Genomic DNA, 11,238 nt, shown 5'->3' with positions numbered 1-11,238 from the left:
AGCATGTTTGGTGTGACGGGGATTCGAACCCGCGACCCTCAGATTGCGAGTGCCGGGACCGTAATAGTTGTACCATAATAGCATATTCTAGTCATTATGTACATTTAGTGGACACTTGTTTAAAGTACCGGAAATAGATAAATGATTTTCATCCTACATAAGTAGAAGCATTAATTGTAACGTTATTTTACTGAATGACATTTGTATAGTTTTTCTCATTGAAAAGGCCGCCTAAAAAGAACGAAAATAAGCTGTAAATGATACTTCCAGTATTCGTTCACTATGGATAACATTCAAGGAAACTTGTATAACTATTTAAAATATAACAAAATACTCAACGATCAACATTATATAATATACAACTAATTTTTTATTTAGAAAAACCGATCAACAGTCGTAAAAAACAAATTTGACATATTTCGACGTTATCATCCTCAGGAGTGTGAAATACAAATGATGTGCAACATATAAATACAGAAAAGGCATGGTCATGTGACTAATAGTTTACATTTTTAAAAGATCACGCCATTTACTTACTTTTTGATCTTCTAACCCTTCATCTGTATTTAAGATAAAACTGTTTTTACTGTGTCTCATTATTTCTATGGTTTTTCTAATATTTCTAGCCGTTATATTATTGGATTGAGCCAAAATAACAGTTTTTTTTTCCCACTGGATAACATGACCAGTATAATCTACATCTTCATCTAGTGTAGAGTTTTCACTTTTATTTTTAACATTTTTCTTGTGTTCATTTACTCTAAATTTAAAATTTCTTCTAATTTGACCAATATAAGCACCACCACATTCAATTTTATAAATACCCTTTTTCTCCATTAAATTGATTTCATCTTTAGTTTTATTTAGCATTTGGCTAATTTTATTCAATGGTCTATAAATGGGAATGATATATATATATTTTAAAACTTATGAAAAATTTGACATGATAAACCTGGGAAGTATGGTAAAAAACAAAATTTGACATGACAAACCTGGGAAGTGAGGTAAAAACAAAATTTGACATGACAAACTTACGAAGTATGGTAAAAACAAAATGTCTTTTTTTATCAATTTTATCAAATGTTGATCTTAGTTTACTTTTTTTGATCGCTTTCCCTTCAACGTTATTAAGGTTGTATTTATTCCTATCAGGAATTGACTCATACTAATATACCTAACGAATTACTGTTTATTACTATTATCAACAACATATAGATTTAGAACTACATTTTATTTCTTACTGACAGCATACTACTTTTTACCTCTCTTTGTTTATTTGGTCATTTCATTCTGAGATTGTACACCTGTTTTGATTATATAGTTTCATAATCATAGGGGGTCCTGTTGTCTCCATACCATTGAAGAATAAAGGCGGTCGCTCCTTCTAATAATTTCTTTAGAGTGCTATAATATCTCAATCTCTTAGTGACCAACTAAATAAAAGTCGGCCCTTTCTCGCCTCTTTCAATTTCGACCGATTTTCCTTACACCTAACTTCGTAACAGAAAGCTCTTTAAGATTATTAAATGTGGTGAAATATCATGTTTGGTAGACTTTTCGAGGATCAATCTTTACATGGAAGTTGGTGTGAAACTGTACCTACTAAGGATCATCAACACTGGTTTCAACCGTGGTGTTTCACACAACTTTGAAGTACTCTGACCTACATTTAAACTTAAAGACCTTATAGACATGTGGTAATTGGAAACTTTGTTATGAGTGTCTGGTTTTAATTATTAGGAGAATTCAAATCTCAAGAAATTTTAAAGGCCTTTACTTCTATCATTTGATATTCAGAAAGGTTCTATAGATATAACTTTAAAACATTTCGTAGTTTTAAAGCCCCATCCCCACCCACAAATGGAGCGGTAAGTCTGAAAAGTTAAAACCCTAAAATCCGAATGTCTATACCTGTGGCTGGCACAACACAGATAGCCCATTGTGTAGTTTTGTATTTAACAATAAACAAACAAAACTTTTAAAGTGAAACAGATATGTTCTTAAAATACACAAGAAATTCAGAATAAGAAAATTAAGTCAAACCCTTATAGTATGAAATTAGTTGAACCTACACATTATACAAGACCTTGCAACCAAGTTTCGTTTACTAATTGGGCATTTCTATAAGGTCTACATTTTTTCCTGCTGATTGATTGACCTTCCAAGTACATTATGCCTTTAACTTGTGTATTAAAGCTAACAGAAAAGTGAAAAAAAAATCAGTACCTTGTACCGTAGATAAAATAAGATTTTTGTCTACCGAACTGTTTTTACCTAAATATGATTATATCTTTAATACCTGTTGGTTTATCACAAATAACGTTTGAAAGTCTGATGTTTTATTACACAAAACGCGATAAATATGTGTAAGTGATAGATTTACTTCTGTGAATTTTATAGACTATATTACCATCAAGAAGTTAAAAAAATACAGCGGTTTGTTTGTGGACTTACAACCTTAGAATAGCCCTTTGTGTAGCTTTGTGCCTAATTAAGAACAAAAAATCAATCATAAAATATCTGTACCGTTATGTAAGATCGAAAAGAAAAGGAATTAAAAATTTCCGACATCTTTATATAGCATACCATTTCCTTAGGGGATTTACTCCTGTCCTGTAATATTAGCAATGTTTAAAAAAAATTCACCCATTTAAAAGTAGCGTAAAACTGCACTGTGACAAACAAATGTTATGTCAATCAGAGGCATGTGACCAGATTAACTAGATACACATGTATAACTATGTCATATCTGGATCAGTGCTTAAAAAGCTAATAAGACAAATACAGGTTTACATCACATAACTTTAAATTATGACTCACAGGTGTGATTCCTAAAATTAAACATTACATAGTTTTTTTTACTGAAACCCCCATTCTAACTACACAGGCCTGCGATGTTTTTTTTGTCTTTAAATTTTTACATGTTCTACAGTAATTCTTGTACGCTGAATCCGAAAATGATATCAACTTTTCTCTATCACGTACACATTTTTCACAAAACGTCATATGCTCGATAAGACTTTCACGTCACGATTGGTCTAGAGAAATCTATAGCCAGTGGTTGTCAACATTTCAAGCATTACAAAACGTGACCCGATTTCAATGAAAATGATTCACTTATGTAAAAGAACATATGACGTTTTTGTAGAACAGTATACAGACATGTGTGGAATTTTAAGGCAGCATAAAGGAACCTTGCTGGGATTGGTTCTTTCTTAAAGTTTACTTACCCACAAACTTCTGTTTCTAGAGTCAAAATAACAAGCTTACCTTTTGAATACGTTAAAGATTTTTGTGTCAGTCAAACTTATGAATTCAGACGAAATGATAGGTTGCTAGCAAAGACATGTTCGCTTATTTTTGGATGAGGTTTTGGATAATTAAGTCTCTCACCTGGAACTTAAATACATCTATGATGACTTGCAAATTGAACCAGAATTCGCTACATTATTAGCTTAAAATATTCCTGTATGTGAGTGCTGAAAAATACAATTTCTTTTATGTCCCGTTGACTTTAACTCTTACTCTATAAGATATATTGAATATCTCGCAAACCTGTGTAATTTTGTGTGAATAAAAACATTTCAACTGATTTCACCTTACACTTGCACGTGTACGGCATCTTTTCTAACTATATCTGCACTAATGATAATTGTTTAATATATCGATAAATACATCTAAAGATTACCGTTAAATATTGTCGTGGTTGTTAATAATGATGTAACTGCAGTGATAGTCTTGTAACTGTCAAGCTTTTTTGTTGAGAGAAGTAATTAATTCCAAGGTTGGTTAGTTAGTTGTTGTCAAGTTGTCACGTCTGTAGACTGGCAAATTAACTTATCGGATGTCCCAGCAATATTAAAGTGAGTAAAGCCAAAACAAAACAAAAAAGAAAAGAATGAAAGCTATATAAGATAGAGTAAAATAGAACCTGTGACTATGAAGTGATTATTATTCTGTTGAAATGGTTTCCATATTACGTTTTTCACTCAGGAATGTAAACACTGTTCCATATTATTCTGGTTGGTTAGTTAGTCGTTGTCAAGTTGTCACGTTTGTAGACTGGCAAATTAACTTACCGAATGTCCCAGCAACATTAAAGTGAGTAAAGCAAGAAAAAAAAAAGCTATGTGAGATAGAGTAAAATAGAAACTGTGACTATGAAATGATTATTATTCTGTTGAAATGGTTTCCATCAGGAATGTAAACACTGTTCCATATTATTCTGCTGTATTAAAGAGTTTGTAATAAATGTCAATCGTTAGGTACAAATCAACGATCTTGATGATCTTGGTTGATCTAAGAACTATGTTATACAATTACAGTCAACATGTAACTTAGATCTAGTTGTGGATTTTAAGATAAATTATTTCTAGAACAACTTATGTTACATACACACGCACACACAAATACCTTATCCTTATTCGATTCCTAATGCTTTTTTTTTCTTCAAAATGTCCAGCAAAACTACACAAGAACCATTTGCACATAGATTCTCCTAATTGTGAACTGTTTGGTTTCTTTGTTAAGCAGAAAACTGCACCAGGGGCAATCTGTGCCCTGCTCGCCACGGGTATCGAAACCCGGTTGTTAGTGTTGTAAACCTGCAAACGTACCGCTGAGCTACTGGAAGGGTGAACTGACAGATTAGAGGAAAGACAGCTAGTCAACAATACCCATCAGCAACTCTTGTCTGATCGAATAGTGGGATTAGGCCGTTAATTACTCTTAAAGCCCACACATAGTTATAAAGTGTGGAGCGAATTTTTGCGCCACCGGATCCAACCCCGTTCCCTAATGATCGCGAGAACAAAGAAAAACAATGAACTGTTAGTAAACATCACATTTCTGTCGCTGATACAAACACTCTCTCTGAGAATGTTTGAAATGAGCGTATTTCGGTGTATTATTTTAATGAGATCCATTATAATAGATGAGGTTCAGGTAGGTGTCGTATTTCAAGAAAGTTAACAAATAGCATTGCAATAACGTAAGTTTCTTTACAAAAATACCACATTATTTCGAGGTACACACCTGGCTGTTTCTTCGTACTAAGAGTCATACGCATCACTTTCAAAACACGGATTACGCCTACACGGTAACTGAGTAAACTTGTGTGTTGTCAGCAAACTCAACACCAATAATAAAAATGGAAACTGTGAATTTTAGTTAAGATTTTGATTATTATTGTACGTTAACGACATCGCTCGTTAATCTTTCTTTTTGGGACATGCAGAGGGCATTTTATAATTTTACGAAGTAAATAGTAGTTAAGAGACGGGTGGGGGTACCGGGAATGTCGAACTACCACCCCAATATCCTAAAAAGCTTAAAATGTCTACTATCTTCTGTTTTTTTTTTCTTATTTGAAAGAACTTACCCAAGACACTTAAAGCTCAACAGCTTATTACGGTGAGGTGAAGAGATTCTCTTTATTTTTGTGCCCCCCCAGTGGCAAAGCGGTATGTTTGCGGACTTACAACGCTAGAAACCGGGTTTCGATACCCATGGTAGGCAGAGCACAGATAGTCCATTGAGTAGCTTTGTACTTAACTTCAAAACAACTTTATTTCTGCTCTGTTAAATTTTAAATACTTTCGTTTTACAAGTTTATTTAGGCTAAAATAAATAGCTTAAATTATTTATGTCGAAGAAAAGATTCAATTTTTTTTATGGAAAAAAGAACAATGTACCCTCTGATCTTTCAATCCATGTGCGGAATGATTTTTTTCATGTGCACCATCAGTATCAGGGCAATGTGCGGATGTGCGCTACCAGTTTTTTTGGGGGGAGGGTGGAGGGTATGAGAACACCATAAGATAACTTAGAACCATACTAGACAAATAATAAGATATTAATCATACACGCCAAAATAAAAGACAAAAAATCCTTCTACACTCATTAACTGATATCACACTTAATCAATCAAGCTAAGAAGTCAGAAAAACGTGGCTACCATTTTTTAAACCATCCACACCAGTTAATTAATTCAGTTTCAAATGAGAGAGATACCCCAGACGAGTTGATAGTACATCAGTCTCTCTAACAAGAAGATCCAGGATTCAATCCTTGTCACCACTATTACCCTGGATATATAAAAATAGTCTTACTCAGGACTTCACTGAAGACAAACAGGCTAGCAGCGTAAATGTGGGATAAAAACCAGTTAGTAATAAGTGTCTAGTAATTAGATAAAAGTAAGTAATTAATATTTACACTCAGATGATCATATAGACTACTAACCATGACAACAACAGAGAAGAAGAGTTTGTTGGTTGCAGATTTGATTTTATATAGGGCGATTCATAAGTTTGTTTCTCCAGAGCATTATTTCAAATCTTTTTGATTTTTCGTGTTTTAGATTAATGCACGAGATATTGGACTAATGAGTTTTGGTGCTGTAAATCAAAAGTTATCTACAAAGAACAAATATAAGTGCAGCCCTTTTGAAACACCATGTACAGCTCAGACCATAAAGCTGAATGAACGAGTGTGTGTTAGTAAACTTTTTAAAAGAATTGTCAGAAAGGTAGGTTTAGTTTTGCTTTAATAAGTCTAGGAAATAGAAATTTTAAATTACAATACGATAATTTCAAATATACGGTTAATTTAATCCAGACTCAGATTGGTATCTATGAATCTTGCTGAACCCGAAAGAGGTGTTATTTCAAGTTTGCTATTACATCAAGTTTTATGTGTAGTTTGTCTGACATTTCATTTACTTCTCATTATGCTCAAAAGTACCTTATTTTTTCCCTGCTTCTTAAAGTAAATGATAGTCAGCAGGTGATCGAACAGACTTCCCTCTGAAAAAGAAAATTTTGGTTATTAGTCAGGGAGAGAATAAAATTCAAAGGTTCCAGAAATTGTAAATGATCAGTTGTCTGCATCTTGCAATGTGTGTTTTCAGCAGCTCGCTTGTGAAAAGTTCGTGATAGAGGAAATGAAGAACTTGTTGCCTCAGCTTGCATACCTGTACGTACTCTTACTTTTGTTGTGTTGTTGCGCATGCGCTATTGATACGTGTTATAACTACCTTTCGAGGGTTAGGTGGGACTCAATTCAATGAGGTCACTGGCGTTTAGATTAGGGAAAGTTGTGCCTGGTCGTTTGGACAGGCGGTGAGATTATTTAGCTTAGTTGGGATCAGCCTCTGGCTATAGCTACTTGAAATAAGAGGAGGGTTCTTGGGAAGGGATTCTACGAGTTTGCAGTCAAATACCTAGCATGATTCTTTCCATCTCCTAGTAGAGGGTCGTGTCTCCTAGCGTGGCAGGTGCTCCGACCTGCTTGGATCGTGTATGCTGTGTAGTTGGTTTAGTTTTGACCAGATGATGTGAAAGCTTGAAAGGATATTAGATTTGTTTGCTGAAACCTTTTTCCCTAACACGGAAATGGAAAGACATACATACATACGTACTAAAAATGGGAAAGACATTTCTACCAAAGTTCTGACGTTTACTGTGACATTATAAATATGAAGTGCTACAGCGGACGGAATTGAAAACTTCCAGCCAAAGCTCTTATACAATACAATTTGCGTTCGAATAGATTGAATTAATCACTATGGCATTTCTCAACTCGTTCTTATGCTGTCGTCTCTTCGTAGGAAGTGTGCTCAGTGGAGTTTATTCTATGGTAAGAAGTGTCTGACTTCTTTTACTATTAGTATTATATCAATAATTTGCTGACGATAGTCGTGTCAGATGTTGGGTTTAGATGTTAATATTAAAAACTCATAAGGCAATATTCTGTCATAAAGTTAAACGATCGTTCAGAGAATAAGGAACTTTGTTGATTAAAGTTTATATAGGACGATGTTTACCTTCCCAAATTTCATTGACCTCGTTTTTTAACCGTACAGACGTTTTTAAAATTTGTAATTTTTTAATAATGCAGTATTTCTTGATTTATGGAAAAATTTATAATTTATTGGAAATGAAGGTTTTAAAATTTCAAATTCCTCCAAAAAATTCAGAACAGAACGGAATAGAGCGACGATTACTGTGTATCAGTTTGGGCTTATCGAGTTTACATACATTTAAAATAGCTCTAATTTATATATAACTAACCACAGTCCATTGGATTCAGTTTTAATGTAGTTTCTTTAGTTACAATTTCGTTACGATTCACTATGTTTTTAATCTCCAGTGAATTGTTCTTTATAATAAACTTTTGTGCAGCTTCCCCCGAAATATTGTTATAAAAAGATTTGATATTATTTTTGAACATTTTGTTCGATTCAAAAGACTTGGCGCCAATATATTTCCTTATATTTAGGTCACCTGATGCCTTTGAACACTTGCATGTATCTAAAATCTGGAATGATAGAAACTGTAATACCGAAATAGCATTTATGCTCAATTAGTTTTATTTCAAAAGTTCAATGATTCAATAACTTATTGATTATCATATGGTACGTTTATTTAGATATATACCAAATAATCTGATATCTTATTTACAATAATGTAAGGATCATTTGATTCAACTCAAGCTTATTCTTGGAGTCTTGGTTTTGTCTTGTCAGCATTAAGAATTTCTTTTAAAGTGGACTTAGATAATGTTTTTAACATGTCAACAGAGTTTACTATGGACTTCTTCCGATGTTTTCTATTTCGAGACGACGTTTTGGACTACATACTGGCTGAGTCGCCCCCCAGTGGCACAGCGGTATGTCTGCGGACTTACAACGCTAGAATCCGGATTTCTATACCCGTGGTGGGCAGAGCACAGATAGTCCATTGTGTAGCTTTGTGGTTAATTACAAACAAAATAAACAAACTGACTGAGTCCATCCTCAGGTCAAGCCCATATGCATAATAACTGTTTGCTTAAATATTCCCATAATGCATTCTGAGTGGTAGGCTGTAATGCAATATACAACGTAAAAACGACCTGTTTGTTAAGATATGTTTTCAATAAAAATTAATAACAGAAAATTGGTACTTGAATAAAACACCCTCTATAGCAATAAGTATTACTGTGAATATTTTAGGATTGAAAAGAATAAGAAAATGCGTTTGATGTCAACGGTAATTTTATACACTTAGTGCACATTTAAGGTTTAGTTCGTGACTGGAATTGATTTTTAAGATTTGAGTCTTTGTTTTCTTACGTAAGCTTTGTGCTGTTTCCTATCTAACTATAAGAAAAAAAAAAGTATAGAAAATACACAGCACCTTAGTTTATCTCCCTAGTATAAAATTCTCATGCTCCATGTGATGTCGTGCAAGAAGCCTACTGACCTTGACGGTTGTTAAAGCTATCCCATAGTTAAGAGGGTGCCTCGGGTGCATGACCTCTCATACAGGTGCGCTGTATGACCCGAGGCAAGGAAAGAGAGATTTTTAAGAGGCCATTTTATGGGATCGCTCAAAAATATAGGAAACAACGAAGACCAAATAAAAATAACCCATTTTAGTGACGGTAATTAATAATGTAGATGCAAGAAATATCCTGGAAGATGATAGACTGAAAGTGAAATACAGTTAGATTATCCGATATAGCTGTGTTTTAACAAATGCGAATTTTTAATGGGGGTGTGATACCTTTTTCTAGAATACTGTTATGCTTTTTTCAGGATATTACAACATTATTTTTACATTTCTACTGTGGCTCCCCAGTGGCACAGCGGTATGTCTGCGGACTTACAACTCTAGAAACCGGGTTTCGATACCCGTGGTGGGCAGAGCACAGATAGCCCATTGTGTAGCTTTGTGCATAAATTCATTCAAACAAACAAACAATTTCTACTGTGAATTTTTTCGCTACAATGTTCAATAATTAAGTTTTCACCTGAAGACCTCAATGTTTTTCACACACAGTATACAATGTTCAATAATTAAGTTTTCACCTGAAGACCTCAATGTTTTTCACACACAGTATACAATGTTCAGTAATTAAGTTTTCACCTGAAGACCTCAATGTTTTTCACACACAGTATTTGCTATATTTACATCAAACAACTAAATCGAATTATATTATGAATTAACTACAACTCACGAAAAGTTTTGCGGAATTTAGAGAAAAGCAGTTGTAAGTCTGGGCAATATTATACTTGCATTGTTGTTGTGGATCCAAGGTTCGCGCCCCTCTATGACTGAAAAAAAAATAATCTCCGCACTTTGAGAGAGTGGATGCGTTATAAGAGTGAAAGTAAAATTCACCTGTTCTATTAGAGTAGCTCACGAGTTGATGGTGGATGGTGTTGATTAGCTGGTTGCCCTCTAAGCTATAATTTTGAAATTAGGAAAAGCTAGCCTAGAGCAGTTAGCTCACGAGTAGCTTCGAGGGGAAATTCAAGAACAAACAAATAAGCATAGCTGTTATTAGCGCCTTTCGCAATACATTTTGTGCGCTGTTAAGGTTTGATATAGAAATAATCAACATTTTGCTAGTTTACAATACCTTATTCAGATCTGGTTCAAGCAATAAAAAAACTTAGCATAAGATTTGACGATTGTTTCAACTGAGATTAATAGTAGCTCTAGAATGATAGGCTATCTTCCGCAGAAATGTTTTTCCACTTGAGAAAGAAGTGTCCATAATTTGTTATCCTATTTTATCTGGATAATATCGACCTATCTTTCGTTATTCGAACTAAACCTCTATAAAATACGCCGAGATTCGTCATCAACGAGTAAGTACAAATGAGGTTCTTTTAACACATTTGTATTGGCAAAGCTACTAAGACTATCTACCTAATTTTGAAGTGCTGGCCAAAGGAAAAGCAGCCAATCAGCAACATTCTATCACCAACTATCTGCAATAAGGGTCTGACTGTCACTTTCATAACGCACTCACAGCTTAAAGTGTGGAGAATATTTTGCGGTATGATAATGATTCGAACCCGGCTTTCCAGCTTAGAAATCCAGAGCTATACCACAGGGCCAGTTCTTTTGGTACCTTGTTTACCCTCTTCTAATGATGTTCTGGAAAGTCCAACGATCAACATTAAGAATATTTATTGAGTTTCACATAAACCAACAACAATTTAGTAGTGCGGTAATTAAGATTATAATAAATCTGTTATATTTGTACTTAATATTTATTTTCCTAAACTGTAAGGAGTAGTTGTCACAACTCAACTATTGTAGTTTGAAATGAAGTGTTCAACACGTAGAATGCATACAACTTTGGCCCGCAATCTGCGGTCGTGGTTCGAATCCCCACTCCAAACATGCTCGCCCTTTAGCCTTGGGGCGTTATAATGTGACGTTCAATCACACTATTCGTTGG

At 34.1% G+C, this 11,238-nt stretch overlaps 1 protein-coding gene across 2 annotated transcripts in view; it reads left to right on the top strand.

Annotated features, from left to right (window-relative positions):
• Positions 1 to 11,238, top strand: part of LOC106475073 — a 68,831-nt gene that overhangs the window by 5,511 nt on the left and 52,082 nt on the right. Inside the window, exon 1 of one of the 2 annotated variants that reach the window (XM_022381302.1) lies at positions 7,198 to 7,638. The exons of the other annotated variant lie outside the window; for it this stretch is intronic. Coding sequence (XP_022237010.1) covers positions 7,567 to 7,638 — 72 coding nt within the window. The 5' untranslated portion in view covers positions 7,198 to 7,566. Of the gene's footprint in view, positions 1 to 7,197; positions 7,639 to 11,238 lie in introns of those variants that run through there. 2 annotated transcript variants of the gene reach the window in all.

The sequence above is a fragment of the Limulus polyphemus genome, unplaced genomic scaffold (genome assembly GCF_000517525.1).
Source record: "Limulus polyphemus unplaced genomic scaffold, Limulus_polyphemus-2.1.2 Scaffold6, whole genome shotgun sequence".
In the NCBI taxonomy this organism is placed as follows: Eukaryota; Metazoa; Arthropoda; class Merostomata; order Xiphosura; family Limulidae; genus Limulus; species Limulus polyphemus.
Note: the sequence above shows the minus strand (reverse complement) of the source record. Positions and strands in the feature narration are given on the sequence as shown.